The following is a 27647-nucleotide window of genomic DNA, read 5'->3' on the forward strand; positions in this document are numbered from 1 at the left end:
AAATTCAGAGTCCATATATTAACCACATGACTGGTTTAATCAAGGGTGCCAACATGATGCAATGGGAAAAATATACATCTTTCAACAAATGATGCTTGGAAGGCTGGATATTCACATGCAAAGCAATGAAGTTGAACCCTCATCACATATATAAAATTAAGTTAAATTATTTTAGATTAAAGCCCTAAATCAAGAGCGGAAACAATAAAACAGTTTGAAGTCATAAGTCTCCATGGTCTTGAATTTGGTAATGGTTTCTTACCTATGACACTACAATCATGAGCATAAAGAAAAAATTAATTGAAGCTCATCAGCATTAAAAACATATGCACATCAAAAGACACAATGAAGAAAGTGAAAAGACAACCTACAGAATGGGAGAAAATATTTGCACATCATATATCTAATGATGCCAGGATTCAGAATAATATGTAAAGAACTCATACAACTCAACAACAAAAAAGCAGGCACCCCAAGTAAAAAACAGGCAAAACATTTCAGCAGTGACTTCTCCAAAGACAAACATCCAACAAGCATATGAAAATCTGCTCAACTAGTCACTAGCCATTAGGAAAATGGAAATCAAAACCTCCCTGAGGGACTTCCCTGGTGGTTCAGTGGCTAAGACTGCTTCCAACAGAGTGGGCCCGGGTTCCACCCTGGTCAGGAAACTGGATTTCACATGCCACAACTAAGCCCGGGGGTAGCCAAATAAATAAATATTTAGAAACAGAAACAAGGACTTCCCTGGTGGTCCAGTGGTTAAGAATCTGCCTGCCAATGCCAGGGAAACGAGTTCGATCCCTGACCCAAGAAGATTCCACATGCCGCGGGGCAACCAAGCCGGGGGGCCACAACTACTGAGCCTGCGCCCTAGAGCCCGCGCTGCACAACTAAGAAGTCACCGAGATGAAAAGCCAGCTCACCAGAACTAGAGAGTAACCCCCACTTGCTGCAGCTAGAGAAAGCCTACCTGTAGCAACAGACACCCAGCGTAGCAAAAATAAATAAACTTTAAAAAATAAAAAAACAAAAAAACCTCAGTGAGCTTTCACTGCCAGGGTCCAAGGTTGATCACTGGTTGGGGAAACTGGACCCCCGCAACTTTTGCGGTAGGGCCAAAACAAAAAATAAAAATACACCGCACTGAAATATCTCACATCAACCAGGATGTAGATAGATCTTTTTTTTTTTTTTTTAAGAGAAAACAGGTGTTGGCAAGGAGGTGGAGAGCTTGGAACCCTCATATATCGCAGGTGGGAATGCAAAATACACAACCACTGAGGAAAATGGCCTGGTGGTTCCTCAAAAAATTAAACACAGACTCACTACAGGACCCAGGCATTCCACTCCAAGGTATATACCTGAAAGAAGTGAAAATAGGGACTCAAACACTTGTACACAAATGTTCACGGCAATACTAGTCACAACAAATAGTGGAAACAACATAAATGTCCACCAAAGGATGAACGGACATGCACAATGTGACAAATCTACATAATGGAATATTATGCAGCCATAAAAGGGAACGAAGTCCTGATAGCTGCGACACTGTGGGTGGGAAAACATTATTCTAAGTGAAAGCAGCCAGACCCCAAAGGCCACGCGCGGGCTGGCGGGCGGTCGCCAGGTGGCTGGAGGCGGTGGGATAGCGATGACTACTCCGCCGTTGCTTAATTGGTACCAGGTTTTCTTCTGTGGTGAGAAAGGTGGTGGTACCAAACATGGTTAGTTTTATGTGATGTGAATTTCTCCTCAGGAGAAAAAAACAAAATTTAACCTTAATCTAATAGGACCTATTTTAACTTTCCTCCCTGTGAAAAAGGAAAATGAAAAACAAATTCGACTTACCTTGTTCCCGGGAAGGGAGAAGCCGAAGCGCAGAAAAGACGAGCCCATCTCAAGAGAAGCCCAACACCAGACGAATGAGCTCGTTTCGCTCGTGAAAATCTGCTCAATAAGCGCTCAATAAGCCTCAAACTTCTGAGGGCGCACAGCACCGAGCGGGGTCCCTCCCTTCCGGACACCGTGCTCCCCCAGGGCCGCAGTCTGGTGGCCACGCAGGAAGGTCAGAGCAAGCCACAGGAGCTGGACGGTCCGCACTGGACGGCCGGAGCCGCTCGCTCGCACGCTGCAGCGCCGCGGCCGGCCGCCGGGGAGCAGTGGCGGCCCGCGCTCCGCAGGCCCGGTCTCAGGTCCGCATGGGGTCCAGGAAGTAACCGGCCTGCGACCCCCGCACGTCGCCCAGGCTTGGAGCCTCCTGAGGAAGCGTCTCCCCCGGGTCCGGGGAAGGTGACGGAGAAGCCGCCTCGCGAGTCGCCTACTGACTCACGCCGCTCAGACCTCGCGCGCACGTGAGCGCCCCCTCTAGCCACGCCCCAAACCACGCTCCGCGCCAGGACGTCTCGTTCACCACGCCCCCTCGACCACGGGCCCAGGCCCCTCACCTGCCAGGTCCTCGAGGGACCCGCCCTCCGTCAGCTCCAGGCCACACCCCCACCTGCCCGCCCTTCACCCGGGCTTTCCCCACAGGCCCCGCCCAGAGGCCGATTTTGCCGTCCAAGGCCCCGCCCCACCACTCTCTGTGCCCCGCCCAGGTCCCGCCCCGCTAACAGCCAGAGCGCAGACACCGCCCCTATCGGGCCCTGCCCCACAGACACAGTCCCTCTCAGACCCCGCCCCGCCGACACCGCCCCTATAAGGCCCCGCCCCTCACACACTGTCCCTCTCAAGCCCCGCCGCCACCGCCACAGAGCGCAGAGGCCTTGGATGGAGCCCGAGGTGCGGGTTCTGCGCTTGGCCGGCGGCTTTGGCCGGGCCCGGTGCCTCCTGGCCGCCGCTTCGTGGCTGCCGTGCGTGGCGCTGGGGTTGTCGCTGGGCTCGGAGCTCCTGCTCACCGCGCTGCCGGCGCACCACTGCGGCTCAGACCCCGCGCGCGCCCCGAGCACCTGCCTGCCGCTAAGCTACCCCGAGTCCGTGCCCCACGCCGGCTCCGACGGCGCTCGGCCCTGCTCACGCGGCTGGTACTACGCGCAGTCCGCCGCCGACTTGCTGCGCAGCCCGGTCACCCAGGTCTTCTGCATTTGCCCCTCTGTCCCTCGTCCTCTGCTTCCCTGCTCTGTCTCCCCTACCTTCCGTCCCCCTGCCCTTTGTCCCCTCCTTGGGTTCTCCTCGCTCTTCTGCCCTCGGTCGACTGGGGCTGTCATCCTGGGACTTTTGATTGGAGGGTCAGCCCCCTCCTGTCTGAGAGTGTAGCAGATGTCCAAGTAGGCAGGGTGCCAGGCCTAAAGGCAGAGTCTGAGGCTGGGGGCTGCCCAGGTAGGCAGGCAGTCTTGGGAGGCGGAGGCGGTAAACTGAAGCTGAGCCAGTGAGTTCACAGAGGTCAGCAGTGCCATGAACATTCCAGCGGCCTGTGACTTTGGGCTGTGTAGGTGTCCAGACTGGGTTCCCAAGACTTTGGATCAAAGGAGTGATTTGGTCAGTTCCGTTTTGAAGAGCAGATCTCTCCACTGTGAGGTGTGTGCAGGCTGGCCTAGAAGTAGGGGTGCCATGGAGACATCCCAGGACTCTGGGAGGGGGTAACTGGGACCTCCCACCCCCACCCCCAACTCCCACACTGCCCAACTCCCACCCCCTCACCCCCCTCCCAGCTAGGGCCTGCCCACCCCTGCCTCCCTCTTGGCAGCCTATGCCCCGCAGCCACACCCCACCCCTGGGAGGAAGGGCACCTGCCTGGAAAGTGGGACAGGGTTGCCACATCCCTGCTCAGGCTCTTCTGGGGCCCTGAACCCTCTGGACCTCCTCTTCCTGCCCACCTGTTTGGTGTGGTGATGGATCAATGTCTACCAGCTTTCACAAGCAGTCAGATTTTAAAACAAAATCTCTGATGTAGTGTGACCCAAAATAATGTTAAGATTAGGGAGAAGGAACAGGGTAGGCAGGGACCTGCAAAGCTGAGGTCAAGGGCCCTTGGCCGGGAAAAGCTGGTGAGCAATGCCCCACAGCCTGTTCTGGAAGTGCCTCTTGAAGTGCAGAGGGTGGGGGAGGTGCGGGACAGGCCTTGTGGCCAGCCTGGTGGAGGGTGATGGCTGGAGAAAGTGGGTGCAGCCCTGCCCAGGGAGGCATTGGGGCAGGACTTCGGGGGTCCTTTCCACCCTGACATTCAGGGAACTCCAGCAAGAGAGGAAGAGGAGGGTCTTGGTTAGCTGACGGGTAACTGGTGTCCCCTACAGAGGAACCTCCTGTGTGAGGATGGCTGGAAGGTGCCCCTGGAGCAGGTGGACCACCTCCTGGGCTGGTTGCTGGGCTGTGTCCTCCTGGGCCCGGGCTGTGACTGGTGAGGTGCTGCCCCTTCTCTCCTACTCAGACAGCCCTCCCCTGAGCTCTCCTGACTGAATCGACAGCTGTCCCCTGCTGCCCACCAGGTTTGGCCGCCGGGCTGTGTTTGTGGGCTCCCTGGTGCTGGCCACGGGCCTGGGGGTCGGTGAGGCCCTGGTTGCCAGTTTTCCTGCCCTGCTGACTCTGCGGCTGCTTCGAGGGGGGGCCTTAGCAGGGGCCTCCCTCGCCCTCTATGTGGCTCGTGAGTATTGCGGAGGGCCCTGGGAGGCGCCCACTCAGGCTAGGCCTCTGACCCATTTGGAGGGTGCCTTTCCGGCACTCCAGTTGAGGGCCCTTCTCCAGAAGGCAGGAGAGATGCTGTTTACTCTATGGGCTCTGCTTTTCGTGGGCAGGCCTGGGTGACAGAGCGGGCCACACATTGGCCTCAGATGTCCAGGTCCTGGTCAGGTCAGCCACTGGCCCTCACCTCCCTGGACAAAGCAGTCCTCTTGAGAGGCCTGGGCCTCAGGCTTTCCGTGTCTGCCCAGGCCTGGAGCTGTGTGACCCCCCGAACCGCCTGGCATTCTCCATGGGGGCTGGCCTCTTCTCAGTGGTGGGCACAATGCTGCTGCCTGGCCTGGCCCTGCTCGCCCAGGACTGGCAACTCTTGCAGGGACTGAGTGCCCTGGCAACGGGACTGCTGCTGCTCTTTTGGGGGTAAGTGAGCTGGGGTCATGTCCACTGCAGAGGCCATGTGTATTGCTTCCCTCTGACCATTCAGCACCATGCAGGTGGGCATGGGACTGGGACACAGAGAGTCATGTGCTATGTAACCCCACTGGGTCCTGCCCTATGGGGAGGTCCTGCAGCATCCTCACCCAACCCCTGCAGGTTTCCAGCCGTGTTCCCTGAGTCTCCCTGCTGGCTGCTGGCCACAGGGCAGCCAGCCCGAGCCAGGAGGATCTTGTGGCACTTTGCCAAAGCCAACGGTGTGGACCCTGAGGACAGCACGGAGGAGGGGAGCTCCCTGGCTATGGGTAACGGACCAGCCAGTGAGAAGAGAGACCTGGGTGCTAGAGGAAGAAGGAAGGGCATCATCCCCTCACTGGTGCCCCACTGTGTCCCCCGGTCCACAGAGCTGGATATGCTGTGCGCGGGACACCCCCAGCCCCGGCACCACTCAGTCCTGGAGCTCCGGCACACACACGTCACCTGGAGGAACGCACTCATCCTGGGCTTCAGTTCGTGAGGACGGGGGCGGGGGGGGGGTGTGGGCGGGCTAAGGGAGGGAGGGAGGGGTCTTCACCTTCCCTCTGGGTGAGATACCCTGCTCTGGCTGGGCTTGTAGCTTTGCATCCCTCCCAGGCTCATCAGTGAGGGCATCAGAGCCAGCTTCCTGCACAGCCTCTTCCCGAGTGAGCCCAGTTTTTATTGGCCCTACTTCCTGGCAGCTGGCCTGGAGGCAGTAGCCACCGTCTTCCTGCTCCTGACAGCGGATCTCTGGGGGCGCCGCTCAGTCCTGCTGCTGAGCACCTTGGTCCTGGGCCTGGCATCCCTGCTGCTCCTTGCAGGGACCCAGTGTGAGTATGGGGCCCTGCAGGCTGGCAGGGCTGTCATGTTTGGCCAGGGGTTTGCCCAATGTGTGTGTGTGGGGTAGTCCTGAGATGAGCCCCCTCCCGGAGCTGGGGAGGCAGGATGACGTTGCTGTTCACCCCATCCATCATCTCCCCACTGTGCACTCAGAGAAACTGAGGCCCAAAGAGTTGAGCGCCAAAATGATTCAGTAGAGAGGATTTAATGTAAGGGTTTGGATTAGATGAGGGCTTCCCTGGTGGCTCAGATGGTAAAGAATCTGCCTGCAATGCAGGGGACCTGGTTCAATCCCTAGGTTGGGAGAAGGGAATGCAACCCACTCTAGTATTCTTGCCTGGAGAATCCCATGGACAGAGGAGCCTGGCGGGTTACGGTCCATGGGGTTGCAGAGTTGGACACGATTGATCAACTAACACTTTTGAGTGAGGGCAGCCTATGAACCCCAACTTCCAAGTGCAGAAGCAGAGAGGGAAGGTTGGTGAGGCCCAGAGCCCTGAGACACGGTGTGGGGAGGGAGGGTGCGTGAGCAGCATGGGAGACTCTCCTCCTCCCCAGACCTGCCCAGCTGGACGGTGCTGTTCCTCTCTGTCCTGGGGCTCTTGGCCTCCCAGACTGTGTCCGCCCTCAGCAGCCTCTTTTCTGCTGAGGTCTTCCCCACAGTGATCAGGTAAGCAGGCCCTGCCAGCACACCCCAGTGCTCCCCACACTCTCCAGCTTCATGCCATCAGGACAGGAGTTCAGCTGTCTCTTCCTGGGTGGTGAGGGGAACGCTGGTCACAGAATGGTCTGCCCATCAGCTCAGGAGTGGAGAATGGGGTGGTCAGAGACGAGAGCCCCCAGAGAGGGTGGGATTCCAGGGGAAAATTGACTGGATTTTCTAATGGAAAGGACAACTTTGGTTCCTGGGCAGCTTTCTCCCAGACTTTTCAGGTGTTTTCCTGGGGCCCCCACTAAGGGTACCCACCCCAGGAGCACTGGGCACCCTGTGGAGCCATGTCCTACCGCCCTCTCTTGCAGGGGGGCCGGGCTGGGCCTGGTGCTGGGAGCTGGGTTCCTGGGCCAGGCAGCCACCCCGCTCACCAAAATGCACGGCCGGCATGGCTTCTTCCTGCAACACGTGCTTTTCGCATCTTTCGCCCTCCTCGCCCTGCTGTGTGTCCTGCTGCTGCCGGAGAGCCGCGGCCGCACGCTGCCCCAATCACTGCAGGATGCTGACCGCCTGTGCCACTCCCCGCTCCTCCGGGGCCGCCCACGCCAAGACCTCCTGCCTCTGCTGCCAGCCTCCCTCCCTGGGGCAGGAATACAGCTGGTCCAGGAGGGGTGACCAGGCTGCAGAGACACTGCCACCCACCAGTGCTGGTGGAAGGGTCTCGGGAGGGTGGTGGGGAGCCCACCTGTTTCCAGGGGCCCTGGCCCCCCTCCAAGTGTGGAAGACAAAGGCGTGCGTGGAATTTGGCTTCCTCTCTGGCTCTTCCCTCAGGCCCCACTCTTGGCGGAAAGGGGCTTCTGGCATCCACCTCCCTCTCATAACCAGGCAACCACAGCCCCTCCCACAGCCCCCCACCCCAGGATCAGCCGGGGGCCAGCCAGCTGCCGCAGCTCTGGTAAAACTGAGGAGGGTGAGGCCAACAGTGTAAGGAAGAGAGGAGCGCACTTTTAATTCACATTTGCCCTAGAGCTGCGTCCTTTCACACAGAGATAAGGTCAGCGTGGGTGGGAGGCACAGCTGGGAATGGGGCCTGACCCCATGGTAGGCGACTGACGGGGGCAGAAAGCGTGCCTCCTTCTGGCTGCTCCACTCCAGCTCTGAGCCTTGACCTCCCCTGGGGGAAATCAGACTAACCAAGGAGCCAGGGTGGGGCCCAAAGCCGTCTTCCACCTTGATGGAGGTCCGCTGGAATTCGCAGGCACACAGCCCAGTTAGGCGTGTCTGCTCTGGCCCCTGAGGTCTGCCCTCTGTGTCCAGGAGGCTGTGCCCTCCACAGGACTGTTCAGGTTCGCATCAGAAAGCCCTTCTCTGGCACCCTCATGGGGGCCCATACAAGTCAGCCAGGCGGGAGAAGCGGGGGCCCCATTCCCGGAGGCAGCTGTAGTCCTGGTCCTCATCGTCCAGGCTGGACAGGATGGAGCTCAGTGTCCCCGCCACGGAGCCGTCCCCCTCGTAGTCATAGATGAGAGCCGTGTCGTAGGGTGGGACGCTGGGGTCACTGTCCGCAGCCTCCAAACCCTGTGGAGAGGCCGGGGTCTCAGGACCAGCACATGCTGGCTCGGTGACCTCCACCACCAGCTGGGGCGAGGCCTGGAACCGGGAAGGGGAGGGGGCAGTGGAGGCCGAGGGTACTTGGAGCAGCTCTGAGCCCTGCGCTGCCCCTGCTCCAGAAGGTGGTTAGAGGCAAGGCTTCCTCTGGGCGGTTCTCTTTCCTTAGTCTGTAGACCACCTCCCTGTCCCGCTGCAGAGCGATGCCTCACGCTTCGGAGGAGGGGGTACGGGGCGCCCCGGGGGAACCTACGTCGTTGATGAAGTCAGCGATGTCTGCGGGGCTGGTGGGCAGAGCGCGGGTCACCTGGGGGCGCGCTCGGCTGAACGGGGCGTCTCTGCGCAGCGGCGGCCGTCCCGAGGGGGCGCCGAGGGCCGCCAGTTCTGCTGGGTGGCGCAGCTGGTCCATGTCGTAGGCGTCCTGAGGGCGGACGGTGCGCGTTCGGGTCAGCCGCAACCGTCGCGGGTCGGGAGGCTGTGGGCCAGCTGGGGCCCCTGGCCCTACCCGCGGCACTTGTTAAGCCGCCCCGGCCCCCTCACCTGGTCCTCCTCCCCGCCCCCCTGCTCGTCGTAGTTAAGTATGTTGTCCCGGAGGTCGTCCTGCAGTCCGTGCAGAAGCCTCTTGTCCCAGGACTGCTGCCGGAACCGAGCCAGGAGGGCCACCAGCAGGGCGAGCACTGGGTGGGGGTCGGGGCGGAGGTCGGGGTCGGGTGGGGGTGGAGCGCGGGGGTGAAGGGCGGGGCCGAGGGGAGCGCAGGGGCGGGGCTTGAGGGCGGGTGGGGCTGCCAGGAGGCGGGGCTTGAGGGCGGGTGGGGCAGGCAAGAGGCTGGGGTCCAAGGGCAAGGGCCTGCGGGCGCCGGCACTCACAGAGCAGCAGGATGATGCTGGCTAGCATGATGACCAGGGCACCCAGGCTGATGCCCGCGCCACCCGCTCGCAGTGCAGCGGCTCCCGGCAGGCAGGCGCCGTCCTGGCCGCAGCGGCACACGGTCACGTTCAGGGGCTGCTCGCGCTGCTGGGGCGGCTGTCCGGAGTCCTGGAGCAGCAGGCTGAGGCGGTGCAACCCCTCCGGGACCCGGAGCCTCGGCCGCAGGCGCGCGTGGCTCACTGCGGAGTGCGCCTGCGGTCAAGGAGGGGCCGGGGGCGGCCGTACCCCTCCGTGCCTGTGCACTGGGCAGTAGCCGACTGGGCGGCGCTCCTGGTATGCTAGGCCTCGGTTTCCCCATCCGTCCTCTGCGTCTGATAACCAATCCCTGCTGGGCCTGAGGGTGCACTGATGTGGCACCAGCGGGAACCTCCCCCAGGCTCTGAACCCCAGGGGTGTATGTGGGGGGCTCACCATTAACCTGGCTGAGGCTCCAGTTCCGGGCCAGCTCTGGGACACTGGGGCTCAGCTGGAAGTGGAAGGGAGCCCCGTGGGGGGGCAGGTCCTCATCTGTGGCCCCCAAGAGAAGGCCAGAACCCTGGTCCGGTGTGCTGCACAGGCTGCCCCACGGCGGGGACAGCTCAGGGGCATGGTCGTTGACCTCCAGGATCTCAATGGACAGGGTCCCAGTGGCCGTGCTGGGTGGGGAGGCTGCAGGCGGAAGAGGCCTAGTTGGACCCTGGCCCCTGCGGACCCCCCACCCATCCTGTAAGTCTGCTGAGTGGAGCGCCCGGTTCTCGGCCCTTGGGCAGCAGCAGGGGCCTCAGCTTGGTTTAGGGAGCCCAGGAACCAGGCTGGGCTCCCCACTCACCATCATCTCGGGCCAGGATGATGGCCCTGTACCAGCCATCCTTGAGGAAGGGGGATGCAGGGCTGAGCACTCGCTGGGTCTGGACTTGGCCGGTGGCCCCATCCACCTGCAGCCAGTCCTCGGGGTCATAGTCCTTGGAGTAGCTGTTGGCGAGGATGGGAGGAGGGTGTAGAATGGCCCTGAGCCTGAGCAGGACTCCCAGAAGTGTGTGGTCATATGTAGATGGGAGCACACTCATACACACATTTACACACACACCACACACACTCTCTCACACACACATGCCCCCTTTAAGGATAGTCTTCCCACAGCCTTAAGCTGGTGTTTTCCATCCCAATCAACAGACGAAGAAACTGAGGCTTGGGGAGGGCAGGGGAGCTGCCCAGGGCCCCGTGGCCACAGGTGACAGCCAACACAGAGGTGGGCACAATGGAGCCAAGACACAGAAAAACAGGGCCAGGGCAGGGGGTGAGATTCAACACAGTGACAGCCAGCCCCCGGGGGCAAGGGGGCCCTGGAATGGACAGGGCCAGACACCCAGAGGCTGGCCAACACAGACTGGCCATGTAGGTGTGTGCCATCTGGAGCCCAGCCCTGCCTACAGGATGAGGTTGTGTGAACAAGCACACAGGCCCTTGAGAGCCCCTGAGCCCTCAGTGACCACACAGAGAAGCCCTCCGCCCTCTGACTGGGTCTCTCACAGGAAGAGAATCCTCAGGACACAGGGCTGCATACCCTTAGCTGTGCTCCTGCCCTGGCTGGCAGGCAGAGGGGCAGGCCCTTACCTGAGCCTCTGCGGCTGTTGTGTGTCAGGGTCCTCGGCAGAGAAGGTGGCCACAGGTGTTCCTGGGGCAGCCCCCTCAGCTAAGCTGGTCCGCAGCGGGTTCTCCTGGAACACAGGTGCCTCGTTGACATCCCGCACCTGCACACTGACCCTGGCCTGGCCCCGCTCAGCCCTGGGGGCAGCTGCCTGCAGGGGGGCCTCATTCTGCACGGCCACTTTGAGGTCATACCGCTCCCGACTCTCATAATCCAGGGGCTGTAGGGGGAAGCATGGTGGCAGTCCGTCAGGACTCTGGATCCCACATTCAGGGCACCCAGAGGCAGCTATAGGCCGGCGAGGCCTCTCCTGGTCTGTCCTCAGAGCTCCTTCTTTCCTTCTTCTTTGTAGCTTTGTAAAGATAAAAACTATGCAGAGAGGATAACAGGAAAATACTCTCAACACTCAAATGCCTGTCAGGTGTTATGAGGTCAGTTTCCATCCCCTGGCCAGGCTTCCTCTTCAGTGACTCAAGCAGATAGTGACCCAGGTCTTATTGCTAAGAAGGTGTCTGATGGATGTGGTTGAACTGACCTGTACGACCAGCTGACTGTAAATAAAGAAGATGATCCTGGAAAACCTGGGTGGGTCTCATGTGTGGGTAAGTCTCTGAGAGCAAACCTGAGGTTTCTCCTGGGAAGGTGGGATCCTGCCTCCAACACAGCCTCAGCTCCTGAATCTGCAGCTTCTCGCAGCCCTGCAGATTCTGGACTCATCAGCTGCCCTCACAACAACCTGGCTGGCCAGCTCAAGTCAGTCTCTTGCAATAAAGCTCTTCATATATTGATAGCTACATCTGTGTCTCTCTGCAGATGTGTGTAGGCATGGGTGTGTACGTGCATGTGTGCACACGTATCTCCTGCTGGTTTTGTCTCTGGTTGGCTGACACATGAGGTCTGTACTTGTGCACATTGATTACTTGCATTAAGAGGCAAAATACCAGAAATAACACATGGGTTTGGGGGTTGTCCACTCCTTCCAGCCCTGGCCCTCTGTGGTCAGCGTGGCCCCAGCCCACAGTCCGCATTCCCAGTCCCCTCGGCTCCCTTCTTAGGATGCACAGAGGGTCCAAACAGGCTTCCAGAGTGTGAGGAGAGGTGACCTCCTCAGCTCACCTTCACCACGGACAGCACACCCTCGTTGGTCCTGGGGTCGGTGCGGATGGTGAACTGCCCGTCGGGGTCGCCCTCCAGGATGGTGAACCGGGCTGCCCAGTTGGGGGAGCCGGGCAGGTCCCGGTCCTCCACCTCAAGCCGCCCCACGTCTACTCCGCTGACAGCCTCTGTGGCCTCCATGAAGAACTGTGGGAACCCAGCCCCATTATTCACTGGCAGATAGCGGTGGGTAATGGTCCCCTGAGGGCTCACCATCCTGCTGCCTACATTCGGGGAGTCCAGGACCCAGGGAGCCCCCTTCAGGCTCAGCCATGCTCTGGGCGCATCTTCCCTGGGGGGCAGGGCTGCCCCCCCTCCCACCCAGGAGGAACTGGGGACACATCCTAACCCAGGGTCTCGGTGGCTTCCCTCCAGGGCCTTCCAGCTCCTGACATGCTCACAGGACCCATTCTGGCCTCTAGCCGGGGGTCCTGCACAACCCACGCAGGGTGCCTCCTCTGAGCACCCAGCCTCCCCATCCTCCGACAACCAGGATGGAGGGAGGGCAGCCCCGGGCAACAGCAGGTGGAGGTGGCACCTGGTCCCTGGTGAACTCAGGGGCGTTGTCATTGATGTCCTCCAGCATGATGATGGCCGAGGCAGTGGCAGTAAGGCCTTCTCCAGACATGTCCGCCACCTGCAAGGTCAGATTGTACACGGCGACCACCTGGGGGCACAGTGACAGGGGGTCAGGAGACCCAGGTGGAGCGCAGGGCAAGGCTGGTTGGCCACCTTAGGGCCTTGGGGGAAGGGCAGACAGACTCCAGGAGGCTCCAGCTCCTGTCCTGCTCCCAAGCTCTGGAGTAAAAGAGGTTGCCTGTCCTCTCAGGGTTGGACAGCACCACTGTTGACCCCAGACTCTGCCCCAGCCTGTGTGTAGGCAAGAGGTCAACTGCCGAATCAGATAACTGCTTTAGGGGCCATCTGCTGCATGTGGGGGGCAGGTCTCTGCCCTGGAGAGACAGGAGCAACAGCCAAGAGAGGGGACAGAGATTAACTAACGTAGTGATTGGCCCTGGGGAAACCAGGGAGGATTTCCTGGAGGTGCCAATGCCACACAGAAACCTGGCAGTGAGGGGCTACAGGGATCCCACAGAGAATGAGCAGACACTGTGGGGCCCAAGAGGTGAGGGGCTCCTTTGGTGGGCCTAACCTAGGCTAGAGAGCCTGACTGCTTTGCAGGCAATGGGGTGAGGGAGATTTTTGAACAGAAAACAAGCTGAGGGCCCCTCACGCTATCTCTGCATCCAACGGCACAACCACCCACGGGGCAGGTCTGCAGGAGCCCAGGTCGACCAGGAGTGTCTGCATCAATCAGGCCCCTAGTCCAGACTGCCCTGTCCAGTTGTTGAGGCACAGTGGTGTGGCCTCACCTCGCGGTCCAAGCCCACTTGCACCGTGCGGATCTCCCCCGTGAGCGGGTCGATGCTGAAGAGCTGGGGGCCACCCTGCTCCAGGATGGAGTACCGCAGCGCCGCATTGTCTGTCTCTGGATCATCCGCATCCGTGGCTTCAGCCCTGGTCACGTAGGTGCCTGTGAAGGGCAGGGACGTGCAGGGGTGATGCCCAGGGGTGCAAACCTCCAGCTCCAGGGTGCGTCGCCTGCTCCCCTGCGGCATGCAACTGTGCCAGTTCCAGGCCCTCGGTCAGCCTGTGCACACACAAACATCCCAGCATCCTGGCTTATGCTGCTTGTGGGGGAGGAGGCGGAGTGTCCAGTGAACACAGCTGACGCCTGTCTCCCATAGGATCCCAAGATGGACCAGGCAAGCTCACTGGGAACCAGCCCCTGGGAAGGTAGCCGATGCACCCGCCGCTGAGCAGGCCCTGACCTCAGCACCACCTGCAGAGTGAAGCAGTGCCCAGGTTGTACTGCACTCTGGGGCAAACATGGCTCCACATCTCGGGACAGAGGGGCACGTGGGCCCCCCAGGCACTCGGCACCTGTGTCCACCTGTGTTCCCAATCTCAGGAGGGGGTCCACCAGGCCCTGGAGACATCTCAGCACCTGTGCCCACCTTGCTTTTCCTCTGCAGCGATTCAGACCTGATCCCTCACCCCAGCTCAAGTGTACTAAGTGAACCCAGTGAGGTGGGCTGGCCGTGGGCCATCTGGGGAGCTGTCTCCCAACCTGTGACTGGGCTCACCGCAGACCCTCCTGGGCCCTGTCGAGCCATCTGAGAGTCACGCTGGTGTCTGATGAGCAGTAATGACTGAACCACTGGCCTAACTTTAGAGGTGGGGGGGCTACCAATCAGGCAACTCATGGTACAATGTTGGGCCCCAGGCTGAAGCCAAAAATAATGCTTAGAAAAGGCACTGGGGTGCAGGTGAATGCTTCCTAAAGCACCTGCCATGCTCTCTACAACCGAGCAAGTGAGCAAACTTGCAAAAGGAGTCCAGCTTCTCACCGTCAGAGAAGGGGACCCAGAAGGGATCCCGCAGGGCTGGATTGGAAGTGGAAGAGCCAGAGAGGACTCGTGACTTGTGATGAAGGTAGAAACACATACAAACATGGCTGTGAGTGAGCACACATATATGCACAAACACACATACAAGCACACACACTCTGGACTCTACATACATGAGCAGGTCTGGCTGCTGAGAGGGCCTGGGCTGCTTTGATGAGTTTCTGATCAGCAAAGCTTTCAGCTTCAAAATAATGGTGCAAAGAATTATAACTCATTGAATGAAGTGAGACTCCATAGAGGCAGAATGACACATAAAAACATAGTACATATGAGATGGGCTGGGACCTGGGACCCAGGGCTGCAGTGCTTGCATCCGGACAGACTTCTCCTCGATCAACAAATAGAAACTATAAGGGACTGAAAGTAGCTCCATGCCTGTGTGCATGTGCAGTGGGTCAAATTACGAACAAGATAAAAAACAAAACACAAAAAACCCCAACTACCACTTCTGAAAAGCAAAAACGGGGTTGGAAGCAAAAGCAGGGTACTGTACACACCCCCTGCACTCAACACCCATTAAGGGGTGGGCAAACCATTTAAGCCACAACCTCCCGCCTGGCCCCTGAATCTGGATACCCCTCTCCTCACCCCATACAAGGAACAAGCTTGCTCCCACTTGGGGAGTGAGCAAGGAAACCTGTTACTTGTATTTGCCCCCCTTCCTGAGGCTGCAGGAGCCTCAATAAAGCCTTGCCTGAATTTCTTGCCTGGCCCTTAAATAACTTATATTGATTAAGGAGGCCAAGCACCTTGGTGGGTGACACATAAACACATACATTCATAAAGGGAGGACTGAAAGTTCTATCACATAATAGAAAGCCAAGTGATGACAAAGAGGACAAGATGGAACTAGAACCCCGTCACTTCCCAACCATCAGTACAGTTAATACCTAGCAGGCAGGAGCCTCAGGGACACCAAAGCTGCTGCGTCACTGTGAGGGGACAACTGCACTGTCTTAAAGGATCTCCACGAAGAGAAAAGTACAACAATCACAGCGGAGATGCCTGGTGGACACGCTCCTAACTACAGGCCAGTTGGGCATCTCCAGGAACAGGACCTGTGTGTCTCCTGAGGGGGTCCAGTCACATAGCCCCATTCAGAGACAAGGTTCACAGTGACTGCCTACATGCCTCACGATGTCAGTGCTGTGACCAACGAGGTGAAAGACTTTTCACAATGAAAACTAGAAAACGTCAGTGAGAGAAATTGGAGAAAACATAAATAAATGGACACACAGCCCATGATCATGGGTTGGAAGACTTGCTGCCAAGTTGTCAGTACCACCCAGAGTGACCTACAGGTTCAGTGCAAGCCCTCTCAAAATCCCAAGGATGTTTCCTTCACATTAAAAAAAAAAAAAATCATTCTAAACTTCCTGTCTAATCTAAAGGGACCCTGAGCAGCCAAAACAGTCTTGAAAAAAGAACAAAGTTAAGAGGCACACTTTCTGATTTCAAAGCTTTCTCCACAGGTACAGTAATCCGTGTGCATCTGCCCTCAAGACAGACACATCTGCCCTCAAGACAGACACACAGACCAATGGAAAAGAACTGAGACTCCAAGAATAAGCCTCACCCCCTGGGCAGGTGAGTCTACACAGGACGCCAGGACCATTCAACAGGGAGCAGGCTGTCTCCCAGCAAATGGTGCTGTGAAAGCTGAATATCCCCCTGCAGAAGGATGGAGCTGGACCTGGAATTATTTAACACCACATAAAAGAAACAACTCAAAGTGGATCAAGTCTAAATGTACAACCCAAAACTATAAAACTCCTAGAAGAAAACATAGGGCAAAAACTTTACAACGCTGGATTTGGCAATGATTTCTTATTTACGACAATAAAGGCACAGTCAACAGCAACAAAAACAGATGAACTGGACTTCATGATGCATCAGATATGCATCAAAAGACACCATCGACAGAGCAAGAAGACAACCCAAGAGATCTATAGAACATTTTCAAATCATCTATCTGTTAAGGGATAAGGGATCTGATACCCAGGATTTGTGGAGAACCTGTAAAACTCAACCACACAAAAAACCAAACAACTCTATTCAAAAATGGGCAAAAGACTGAACAGTACTTTCTCCAAGGAAGATGTACAAATGGTCAATAAACACATGAACAAATGCTCAACATGACTAGTCCCTGGGGAAAAGCAAATGAGAACCACGATAAGATACCCCCTCACACCCATCAGGATGGCTGCTAACAACACAACAACAAAACGGAAAACGGCAGGGAATGTGCAGAAACTGGGCCCCTCCTGCACTGCTGGTGGGAATGAAAAATGGTGCAGCCATGATGGAGAACACTATGGAAGATCCTCAAAAAGTTAAAAATAGAACTGCTAGATGATCTAGAAATCCCACCTGGGTACGGACCCAAAGGAATTGAAAGCAGGGTCTCAAAGACATATTTGCACACCCATGTCCAATACGGCACTAGTCACAACAGCTAAAAAGTGAAAGCAACCCAAGTGTCCACTGAAGAATAAGCAGATCAGCAAAATGTGGTACAAACATCCAGCGAGTGTTATTCAGGTTTGAAAAGGAAGGTAATGCTGACCTGGGCACCACACTGACAAACCTTAAGGACGTGACACTCAGTGAAATAGGCCAGACAAGGACGGAAAAGGCTGTGTGATTTCACCCACACACAGTCAAGTCATGCAGGAAAAAGTAGCCAGTAGGTGCCAGGGGCTGAAGGGGGGAAATGGAGAGTTAGTATTTAATGGAGAGAGAGTTTTGGTTTGGAAAATGAGAAAATTCTATGGTGGTGGTAGTTGCACAGCTATGTGAATGGACTTAAAGCCACTTAGAAATGGTTATGAGGGTAAATTTTCTTATATGCATTTTTCTACAATAAAAGTTTGCAAAACAAAAGGCAGCGTTGTGAAGACTAGTGGCCCAGGAACTGTCCCCAACAAGGGCGCATGAGCAGGTGGGGGTGTCAGTTTTGCCCCACAACCAGAACAAGAGAGAATCCTCAAGATCACCCCTGTGTGAGCATGTCAGGCGGTGGGGAACAGGCGACCTGATGTCCTGGGGGGTCCAGGCTGTGAGTGGCCCCCAGGGAGGTGTACACACGGGGGCTTCCCTGGCACAGCAGGAGGAGTGCCCCATGGAAGCAGGAAGAGGGGCTGAGGTCATCACAGCCACTGGTGCCCACATGGGGGGCTGTGCCCTTCCCCATGCACCCACTGAGGCTGTAGGCAAGATGTTATTGTGTCAGTGTCACCCTCCTGATGATGGTGACACTAAGTCACTGAGGTGTGTGCTCTGAAGGCCTCACGTCTGTAACCACGTCCAGACAGGAAGGATGGAAAACAAGGCAACAGTGGTTGAGGCAAACATGATACACAGTGCACCTCTCTGAAGCTTGTACAGGGATTTGGGGCAACTTTCCCAAAATTCTGAAACCATGTCAGAATGAGAAGTAAAAAAAAAAATCATTGTCATTTTGTCTTGAAAAGCACAAAATGGGATGAAATAAACACCCGTGGGGACTTCTCTGGTGGTCCAGTGGCTAAGACTCTGGGCTCACAAAGCAGGGGCCCCAGGTTCAATCCCTGGTTGGGGAACTAGATCCCATATGCCACAAGTAAGAGTTCAGTGCAGAAACTGAAGACCCTGTATGCTGCAGCTAAGACCCGGCACAGTCAGATTAAACACACACACGCATGTGGCGAAGGAGGGGCATGCCTCGGTGGTGACCCTGAGCCTTCCCACCTCTGCAGCACGATTGGCTGGGGATCAGACTGGAGCCCCTGGGACCAGGGTGGGAGGGGCAGGCGTAGACTGCTGTCTGCAATGTCTGTCTTCCTTGGAACAGAATCAGGCCAGCGAGTCTGTCCTATGAGGGCTCATGAGCGGTAGAGGGTGGGGGGTTCGAAATCAAAGTGTAGAATCAATAAGCAGCAAAGACAGTGACGATAATGAGCAGGGGGTCTCTTCTTGGGCCTGAGACTGTTTTGGAAGGAAAACAGAGGTGCTGGTTGCACAACACTGTGAATGTGGTAAACGCCACTAAATGTTCACTTTGAAATGTGTAATTTCACGTTATGTGAATTCACCTCTATTTAGAAGAAGGGGGGAAGAGGAAGGAGGGGTGGGAGGGAGAGGAAGGGAAGGGGGTAGAAGCGGGAGGGGAGGGCAACAGAAAACACCAGAGGTTTGCCATCTCTGCATTTTGGAAGACTGGGGCATTGAAATTTATATTGCAACAGGAAGTGACTTTAGTCGACCGGTGGAAATTCCCTCCATCCTGGAGACTCTCTGAAGGACCTCTCAAGTTCTCGCTGACCAGAAACCCTGGACTTCTGACACACCAGTGCCCAAGGCAAAGCTGCCTCCCCCACTGGGACCCCACTCGGCTCACCTGGGACGGCACCCTCCAGCACCCGGCCAGTGAACACCTCCTGCCTGAAGACAGGCCGGTTGTCGTTCTGGTCCACAACCACGATCTCCAGGTCCGTGGGCTCCTCCAGGGTGGACCCCCCCAGGTCCAGAGCAAAGGCCCTGAGCTAGTGAAGCAGACAGCAAAGGTTGGCGCTATGGCCCCCAATTTCCAGTAGCTCCCACGAGGGCGACAGGGACAGTGAGAGCGGGTTTTGCAGGTGGGATTTCCCCACCAGGGGGCGCCTGCGTCCCCCCAGCAGGCCGGCCGGCCACCAAGCCTGCGGACTTTCCGGGAAGTCACAGTCTTAAGTGTGGCTGGAGCGCTTCCTAAGTGCTCCCGGTCTCGGGCCCTTTTTCTGTAAACGGTTTTGGCTGCTTTTGAAGTTTCCTCTCCACACGTGAAACTTTAAATTAAGCCACCTCCTGTCCCTTTGGAGGATGGACTTGATACAACTTCCAGGGAAATACGCTCTCTGACTCAGTGTAAGGGAACTAGCCTCTCAAAGTCTGGCGACGATTCAGGGCACATGAAAACAAAGTCTGAAGCTCCCTCCCTGGGCCAGGCTTGGGGGCTGATCCTCTGTTTCAAGGAGACTCAGGTGAGTTCCAGGTTCCCCTCTTCCACCACTGGCTCACCCAGTCCTGACTCCCCTCCCCACGCCCTTCCTCTGAGGCTCCACAATCCTAAGATCTCCAAGGGGCAGGTCCCATGCCACCCACCACATCCTGACGGTCACTATGGGGCAGCTGCGTTGTGAGTGGCCAATTCCGTGGGATTCCCCATGGCGTCCCGTCCCCGCCACACTTAGCGGGCTGGGGGGAGAACCCGCCACACCTGGGAAAGCTGACGCCCACCCTGCTGCCGGCTGCCCAGTCCTCCCGGGCAGGACGCAGCCCTCCGCCTGCTCACGCGCATCTGGCGGGGCCCCGGCGGGAATGGGCGGGGCGGGGCGGGGCGGGGAGGGGCCCACCCTGAAGCGGTCGGTCTTCTCCCGATCCAGCATCGCGTTCAGGGACACCTTCCCTGTGAACTTGTCTATGGAGAAGACGCCTCGCGGCTCCTCGTCCACACCGGGCCCCTGGATACTGTAGATGACGCTTCCCAGCTGCTGCTTGTCCGACTTGATCTGCGGGCCAGGAAACGGGCTGGGGAGGTGCCCCCAGGGGAGGGAGTCTCTCCCCTAGTTCTCCGCCCCTCCCCCAACTGGGACGAGGTCACTCGGCCTGTGGCCCCAGGGTTTCTCCTTCCTAGAGCACACGCCCTGAGGGCCCCCCTCCACTTGGCCCCTCACCTGCACCAGGGGGAAAGGGAGGCGCTTGTGGTTCTCGGACACACTGATGGGAGGGATGACCCAGGCTCTCCGCACGCGGCCCAGCGTGGGTGCCCGGCGCCAGGGGTACAAGGTGCGGGGCCGCCTCAGCCTGGATATCCCCGCTGATGGGCATAAGCTCTGCAACAAAAGAGAACGGCAGTCACCAGCACAGCAGTGCCCAGGGCTCCCCCGCCAGCGCCCAACGTCCCCTCCCTGGACTCCAGGCCCTCCCCTGTGTGGCCAGGGGAGGCTATGGCGCTAGGACCTGGGTGGCATGGGGAACTCAGGAGGACAGAAGGTGGCCTGGCTCCCAGGATCCTGGGGAGGAAGGGGGAGGTGGGTTGTCCAGAAAAGACAGCTGGGCCAAGCTGGGCAGCCCTCCCACGCCTCCTCCTACTTTGTGGGTAAATAGTGCAGATAACGGGGTGGAGGGGCAGGAAGAGATCAGTCTCCCCCCAACACAGCTGATCTGCCAGAGGTGACTGTGGGGCTCCTGGCTGGGGACAGTGGGGGTGACACACGGCCATCCCAGGCCTCACCATGGTTTGAGTTCTTGAAGGTTGATCGAGACTGACCAGGCCAACACTTCTGTCCAAAGAGGTGGGGGCAGGGGCACCCATCCCACACGCAGGGCAGCTGTGCACACCACAGCCTCCTGTGCCAGACTGGGGAGGGTGCAGGGTCCCCCCTGCACAGGCCTCCTCCTCCAGGAATCAGGCCAGGGGAGGCAGGACATCGTGTGGGGCTGCTGTGTAAGGCTGCCATGCTCCCCCAAGTCTACCCAACGGGCAGGAGTGGGCACATCACCCACCTCCCAGGCCCTGCCTGGTTGCCACCTACTGAGCTCTGGGCTCAGAACCACGCCAGTAAGGAGCCTGGTGGGAGACACAGCACCTGCCAAAATGCTCCCAGACCCACCGTGAGCTCACCCCACTGCCACACTCAGACAAGGAAGCTGAGGCCCAGAGAAGGAACCCGGCTAGGGGTTGAAGCAGAGCTGACAGCAGCCCTAGCTAACACCCAGAGCTTCCTGAGGCCTAGCTGAAGCATGTGGTTTCTGTGTCTGCTTCTTGATCGGGCAGTGGCTGGTCTGAGCCTGGGTTCAGGCACTGTGGCCGGCTGAGCATAGAGGTATTAGGGGTCCTCCATGCTCCCCGAGTGGTGAGTGAGGCTGAGGCTGGTGCAGTTTTGGGGGACACGGAGCCTGGCTGGACTTGGATGAGGGCTGTCAGGGCCCGAGGTGGGGCGGAGTCGGGGCACTGCTGGGACCCAGCTTGGCGTGGCTATAGAATAATGTGAGCAATGTGCCTTTCATGGCTGTTATGAGCCCCCCAACTGGGCTGGTGGCTTCAGGAAAGGAGGGCGAGGTGACTGGTGAGTCGGGGTGGTCTCGGGGTGGGGACTGAGGGGGAGGAGAAGCCCCTCAGCCAGGAGGCTGCTGTTCTGGGCAACCTCTGGCCTGTGCCCTGCTCCCCAGCACAGCCTCCCTGTTCTGTCCAGCTGGGTCCTCGCACACTTCGCTTACAGAACCACAGCGACACCCAGACTAATGCTGGCCTCCCCAGGGGCCCCGGGTCACCTCCACACTTCTGAGAGCCCTTTCCTGCCCCCTCACTTGAAGTGCCAGGAGCCTGTGGTCCAGAAAGTAGCAAACTCAGTTAGGAGAGAGAACCAGGCGTTTCACCAGGCCCCCAAGCTCCCTGCGGCCTGACAGATGGCTGCGAAGCTTCAAAGCTCCCCGGCCACTGGCCTCTCACCAAGCACAGGCCAGCGTGGCACTCCCGCCAGGTGAGGACCTGCTGGCCTTTGTCACAGGCTCAGGGGACGGCGTCTGTTTCCTGGGCATTTCAAAGCAACAGCTCCTTTGCCCCCCCACCCCACCCTGCCTGCCCCTCTTGATGGCTGTCAGGGAGCAGCAGAGCCGGGAGCCCTAGGACCACCAATGCTGGAACCTCTGTCAAGAGGAGTGTTTCTGAGCTGCCCAGTGACACAGAGGCCCTGCCTTGACCTCAGTGTGGTGGAGGGCTGGGCTGGACAGGTGTAGGGGACAGTCTGCAGGTACTTCTTGACCTCAGGCTTTTGGAGGGACCCTGAGGGACACACTTTGCCCTGTCTACATCTGCACTGGTCCTTACCCCCCTGCAGCCCCCCATCGAGCCTCTGGCTGACCCCTCCCCACCCCTGGCCTTGGCGACACCTCATGATGCCCACCAACTTGTCACAGGGCAAGGGGCCTGGGTGTGCTGTGGGAGTCCCGGCCACCAGACTCTCCCCAGCCCAAGGTTACAAGGTCAGCAGAAGCCATGGAGCCTTGGCAGGGGCCCCTCACCCAGATGAGAGGCTGCAAGGGGTGGGGCCTGGGCTGGGCTGCAGCCCATTTCCCACTCTGGGAATGTGTCTGTTTGTCCTTTGTTCTCCCGACACCCCCTTTCCAGAGACACTGGTGGTCAGTGAAGGCCTGGGAGCTGCCTAGGAATCACAAGACATCAGGGCTGGGACAAAGCCACGTGGACAGAACTGTGGACATTGATCAGAAGAAGCTCACAAAAGCCCCCGTGCCACACAGAAGCAATGGGTGTCAGGGACCCCCTTCCCCCAGTGGGTGTCCTGCAGCTCCCCAAGGCTTACCCTCAGCCCCACCCTTAACCAAGAGCTGAAGACAACACCTGGAACCCCTAGAGATGCCGGGCCCCCTGCCTTGCTGTTGGGCCCCCCAACCCCAAGGCTCCTGAGTAAAAGAGCTCCCTGCTGCATTTGGAGTTCATGGAGCCCAGCCGTGTGGTGAGCACCCCACAAACCGGCAACAAGGGCAGGAACGGTCTTGCCCACCCCAAGGGCTGGAGTGGGTGACACTGTCTAGCTGCGGGCTACCAAGGGCCAGGCCCCGAGGCCAAAACCTCCTTGTGGGGTCTTTCTGGCTCAGGATCGCTCATCCCCTGGGACCTGTGGGGTGCCTTCTCCACCTGGCCGCCACAGTGCAGCTGGGCTACTTCAGCTTGACTTATCACCAGAACCAACCAGGATTGGTAAACAATACGGACAGATTCCACCAGTTCACCCCAGATCTACTGAGCTGGGAATCAGGCAGGCACAGGGCTGAGAGGTAGGACTGGGAGACCCAGATTGGGTTCCACCCCACCTCTCAGAGGTTCTGGGTGTGGGGTGGTGTTGGGGTCCCTGGTGGATCCATCCCTACCATCAACTGTACAGAAGTAAAAACGTGTCGGAGCCCCAGAGGGGCGGCCAGCTGCCCTTGACCTCCGCTGGGGTCCATCCTGCCTTGGGGCCTGGAGGCAGCCCACAGAGCTCTTTGCTGTCTTCACCAACTCTTGGGTTCAGAACAAAGAATTACGAGGTAGGCTGTCTCCCAGGGGCCTGGGGAAAAGAGTTGGACACTCTTCCATGCTGGGTAGAGATGCTGGTGACCAGGGCAGCCAGTGGGACAGCAGGGAGAGCCTGCTTCAGCTCCTGTCTCTGTGGCCTCCAGGGGCCCCTGTGAGTGGTGAGCAGGGTAGCCCCCATGCATCTTGGCTGACAGAAGGGTGTTTTCAATCTCCCTGCCCGGTGCAATCAGAGGCCGCCACAGACAGGGGAAGGGGTTCTGGGGTTCTGCTAAGTCACGTGGCCTCTGGGAGGAAACCTCAGCCATGCTCCAGAGGGCTCTGCAAACTCTGAAGACCCCTTGGCAACAGGAAAGTCCTGGAACAGGGCAGCCCCAACAGCAGACACACAGTCTCCTCCAGAGCAGGCCAGGGGATCAGCCCCACATCAGCGTGACAGTTAGCGGGGCTGCAGGGAGGGAAGCCGAGGTGCCGCCCTCGCACGGTGGGCGGGACAGCGGGGAGCATGATGCTTGCCCCAGTGGGGGTGGGGGGAACAGCTGTCCTCTGCCTCACCATCCTGTCCCTCTGCTGAGGCCTGCAACAGCTGGAGGGGGGCTCAAGGGAGAACCACAGGGCCTCTTGGCCAGGCGGACAGCTGGCTCCATTCCTGGCATGCCTGATGCCTGCCATGCCGTCCAGGAACGGGGTGGCCTGGATTCCAGCCGAGGAGGTGGGGGGAAGGGGCTCAGGCCTGGGAAGCTTGCGGGGGAAACCAGACTGGGAACGTTTTGCCCACAATGTACCTCGGCCTCTCTCTGGCCCAGGCAAACCGCACCCACATGACCCAAGGCTCCAGGCCTCCCCCGGGTCCCTAGAATTTGAGGAACCCAGGCTCAGAAGTGATGTTGGAGGAGTGTCCCCACACACAAGTGCAAGGTCTACCATGCAGCTCACTGGAGCTGGGGGCCCCTTCCAGCAGTGTGTGGGCTGGTTCTGAACTAGATAGATCCCAGGCGGGGCGGGATCCCAGGGTGGGGTCCCAGTATGGACCCAGCTACTGGGCACACTATGGGCACAGGGGAGGGACTGACAGAGGCCGGCTCTGAAAAGACACACACAAAGCCCCCTGGCTGAGTCTTTAGGGGACACAGGCAGGGGGGATGTGAGCCTCCTTCAAGCCCACCAAGCTGGCAATGTGCCTGCACAGAATCTGGTCAACAGGTCCCACACCAGGGACCCACCCCAGACAGCCCTGCTCAGGGCCTCTCGGAGGGGAAAGAAGGTGTGTCCAGGAAGCGGCCACAGGACCCCTGTAGCTGGTCAGGAAGGGACAAAAGTCTGAAAGCTGAACTGGGATGGGGAGGGCCGGTCCAGGGGACGCTCCCCTCGTTTGGGTGCTGATCCGAGCTGGGCTGAGTGTAGGAACATGAGCAGCCAGGCCTGCTAACTGGTCCACCTTCCACTCCCGCCCCCCAGAATCCTTGCAGTCCCAGCTGTCTGGGAGGGGGTGCATTCTGCACTAGTCCTGGGGGAGGGGAGAGGAATCTGAGCTCTCCTCTCCTCCCCTGGGACCTGGTCAGAGGATGATACCCTCAGTCTCAAAGGAGTGGGTCTCTGGGAACACTATTTCTGGAGCAAGTGGAGCCTTCTGGAGCATGTGGGGCATCTGGGCCTGGCTTGGGAGTAGCAGAGAGCCCATTGCACCCAATGAGCTCCTAGCAGGGGGTTGAGGGGCACAGGTCGTGGGCAGCTGGGCTGTGCTGGGCAGAGGGTGATCATGGCCTCTCTGAGCTAGCTAGACACAACAGTGGGGAGTGGTGAGCATGGTCTACAGTGGGCAGGGGTGTCAGTGAAAGGGCCAAAAGGCAGGTGTGGTGATGGCTGGAGCTGTGGGGCTGGGGGCCTGAGGGGCCAGCCGCTGGAGGGTCCAGATGACAGGCACTTAGCTGCCAGGGGCTGAAACCCAAGCTGGCACACTGGAGCTGTGGGAGGGTCTGTGGGGATGAGAGGGGATGCCCTGGTGGGTGTGGATGTGTAACAACAAGCAACGGGTCTGAAGCGTGGCTCATCGCCACCGTGATCATCACCTGTCCAGTCTAAAAGGCCTGAGGCTGTCCCTTCTGGCCTCAGCAGTGGTGCTGGCTCACACACTGCACTCCTGGGCCCAGCCCAGCGCCTGCCCAGCAGCTAAGGGGTGTGAGGATGTGGTCATATCGAGGGGTGCCCATGTGCGGAGTGGGGGCTCTGTGCTTTCCCCCACCTGCTGGCTCCCAGGCTACAGAGAACTCAGGGCGTGGGGGTTGGGGGGCTGGCAGGAAGTGTGGAGGCAGCGGCTATGTGTGCTGGGACCTCTCTCTATGGGCATGGGACTCCCCAGGGAGAATGGGTTTCTGGAGGGCAGAACTGCCCCTCCCCACCGGACACAAGGGGGCCTTGGGCTCCATCCAATGAGGCGGGTCAGCGGCCAACTCATGGGGGGTCGACATGGCCAAAACCTGGCCTCCAGCCTTTCCTGCTCCTACTGCCCCATCTCCCCATGCATCCCATAAGACTGAATGCCCCCAGACCTAGGGCTGAGGCCAGCACCTCCAGAGTGAGGGCAGCCTTCTGGGTCCTCTCTCCTGGAGGTCCCTGAACTTGGCTCCCTGTCCTGTTCACCGGGGGCAGTTACACTACTCTCCCCCAGGGGCACAGAGCACGCTGGACAGGGCTGCCTCACCCAGAACCTACCCCGGGCTCCTCAGCTCACAGCGCCCACGGGAGTCCAGAGCCAGTGGTCCCGGAGGCCGGAGGCCGGGGTGCCCCACTCTGAGACGCGGCGCTTAGCACAGGGACCAGCGACCCCCGCGCGGCGCCCGGCCTTACCTGGGCCAGCAGCCCGAGGGCGAGGAGGAGCGCGGCGTCCATGAGCCGGTAGCAGGCGGCGGGCAGAGTGTCGGGAGGCGGGAGCGGCGCCTTCTGCTGGGACAGGACCCGGCTGAGTGACAGCACAAGTGTACGGGCGGGCGAGGGAGTGACAGCACGTGTGCGGGGGCGAGGCGGGGCGGGGCCTGGGCGGGGCCTGCGGCTGAGTGACAGCACGTGTCCAGGGCGGAGCGGAAAGCTGGGCTCTGGGTCAGGCGGTGGAGAGGATGCCTGTCAGAAAGGCTTCGAACATTCTCCTTCATACTGAGCACCTTCGTGCTCGTGCCTCAGGGCCTTTGCACTGGCCATGTCTTTACCCGGACTGCCGTCAGTCTCTAGCCCCAAGGCAAGGCGCTTGCTGCCTTGAGGGCTCGATCACATTTTCCTTGTTCATTCAGTGTTCCCGCTGTGGGTGGAGCTCCTCAGGGCGGGTTGTCCCTTGCTGCCCCCTAGGGATCGCATACAGCAAAGAGAGCCTAGCCTTGCCTGCTCCCTCCTTTCCTTTCTTCTCGGTTGGAAACTACTGGGTGGAAGAGGCAGGCTGTCTTTTCCCTCCCAGCCCCTACGTCCTGGTGTGTCGCTCAGAACCAGGGGAGGACAGGAGGTAGGGAGGTAGGGGGTGCCCTGCGGACCTCGAGTAGGGGAGTGAGGAGTGCCTGTGCGGGAGCTGGTCTCCGCGGCAGAAGCAGGCATGGGGCCTCTGCCCTCCTCTCTAGATTGAGCAGGTGCAGCACCATCTGTGCCCGTAGCCTGCCTGGAAGGAGGCCAGGCTGCCAGGGTGGGGCGGGGGCTCCGGCAGTGACTGTATCCCTGGCACTCAGGGCTCCAAGGTGGGGGTGGAGGGCGGGAGTCCCTTCCATCTGCAGGTTCTGAGGCCCTGATGCTGAATAGTTCCTGGAGGCCACCGTCCTGCCTCTGAGGTCAGGGACCCCAAACCCGGATGGAGGAGGAGCCCTCTGAATGCTTTTGGGTTTCTGCCCCCAGAGGTGAGGTAGAAGAGGGTAAGGGGGGCGCTGAGCGCCCAAGTCCCCTGATTACCCTTAGGAACACTCTCTTCTCGCTAGTCCATCCCTGCTTTGCGCCATCTGTCTCCTCAACAACCTCTGGGGATGGGGGCTCCAGGGGGAGGGTGAGCTGGACCTGGTCGTAGGTGGGGGGGCAGCCCAAGAGATGCAGAAGCCTGGGGCCCAGTCCAGCTCTGGGCCTTGCACAGGAAGTTCTCCCCGCTGACTGCTTGTGTCTGAGCCTCGAGGGCCTATCCAGCACTGGTCCGCCCCAGGGTGCCAGGGCTAGTTGGCCTTTTTCCCAGTGGACTCAAGGCTACTGACCCTCTGGGCATCCCCTCCCGTTCCCAACTC

General features: G+C 59.0%; 2 protein-coding genes across 3 annotated transcripts; one reads left to right on the plus strand and one right to left on the minus strand.

The window, feature by feature from the left end:
- The first annotated feature begins 2738 nt into the window (after window positions 1–2738).
- On the plus strand, window positions 2739–7361 carry SLC22A31 (solute carrier family 22 member 31). 2 transcript variants are annotated; one of them, XM_055412932.2, is made up of 9 exons: window positions 2739–3072; window positions 4233–4336; window positions 4425–4579; window positions 4866–5034; window positions 5209–5354; window positions 5454–5562; window positions 5683–5897; window positions 6466–6577; window positions 6928–7361. In XM_055412932.2, exons 1-9 carry the CDS (start codon window positions 2770–2772, stop codon window positions 7232–7234), a joined length of 1620 nt encoding a protein of 539 aa, XP_055268907.1. In that variant the 5' UTR covers window positions 2739–2769; the 3' UTR covers window positions 7235–7361. The 2 variants fall into 2 exon arrangements, with proteins under 2 accessions (XP_055268907.1, XP_055268908.1); XM_055412933.1 differs by having other exon boundaries at window positions 5454–5558; window positions 5769–5897.
- Window positions 7362–7517: 156 nt separating this feature from the next.
- CDH15 (cadherin 15) lies at window positions 7518–26375 on the minus strand. Its single transcript, XM_055412930.2, has 14 exons — window positions 26251–26375; window positions 20042–20200; window positions 19721–19876; window positions 18730–18874; window positions 13251–13411; window positions 12416–12544; window positions 11839–12024; window positions 10689–10942; window positions 9904–10046; window positions 9507–9743; window positions 9035–9274; window positions 8708–8844; window positions 8421–8588; window positions 7518–8137 (listed from the first exon to the last, which is right to left on the minus strand). Exons 1-14 carry the CDS (start codon window positions 26290–26292, stop codon window positions 7937–7939), a joined length of 2358 nt encoding a protein of 785 aa, XP_055268905.2. The 5' UTR covers window positions 26293–26375; the 3' UTR covers window positions 7518–7936.
- Window positions 26376–27647: the final 1272 nt, after the last annotated feature.

This window comes from Moschus berezovskii, chromosome 22 (assembly GCF_049115385.1).
Source record: "Moschus berezovskii isolate FMDL1 chromosome 22, NW_MosBer_1.0, whole genome shotgun sequence".
Classification (NCBI taxonomy): Eukaryota; Metazoa; Chordata; class Mammalia; order Artiodactyla; family Moschidae; genus Moschus; species Moschus berezovskii.

Bases quoted from the DNA above. Each gene is read 5' to 3' on its own strand.
- SLC22A31 (XM_055412932.2), top strand. From the start codon at position 2,770: ATGGAGCCCGAGGTGCGGGTTCTGCGCTTGGCCGGCGGCTTTGGCCGG. The intron at 3,073-4,232 runs GTCTTCTGCATT...TGTCCCCTACAG, and splicing joins TGCGCAGCCCGGTCACCCAG to AGGAACCTCCTGTGTGAGGA. The intron at 5,035-5,208 runs GTAAGTGAGCTG...CAACCCCTGCAG, and splicing joins CTGCTGCTGCTCTTTTGGGG to GTTTCCAGCCGTGTTCCCTG.
- CDH15 (XM_055412930.2), bottom strand. From the start codon at position 26,292: ATGGACGCCGCGCTCCTCCTCGCCCTCGGGCTGCTGGCCCAG. The intron at 8,845-9,034 runs GTGAGTGCCGGC...ACCCCCACCCAG, and splicing joins CAGCATCATCCTGCTGCTCT to TGCTCGCCCTGCTGGTGGCC. The intron at 8,138-8,420 runs GTAGGTTCCCCC...GCCTCTCCACAG, and splicing joins TCGCTGACTTCATCAACGAC to GGTTTGGAGGCTGCGGACAG.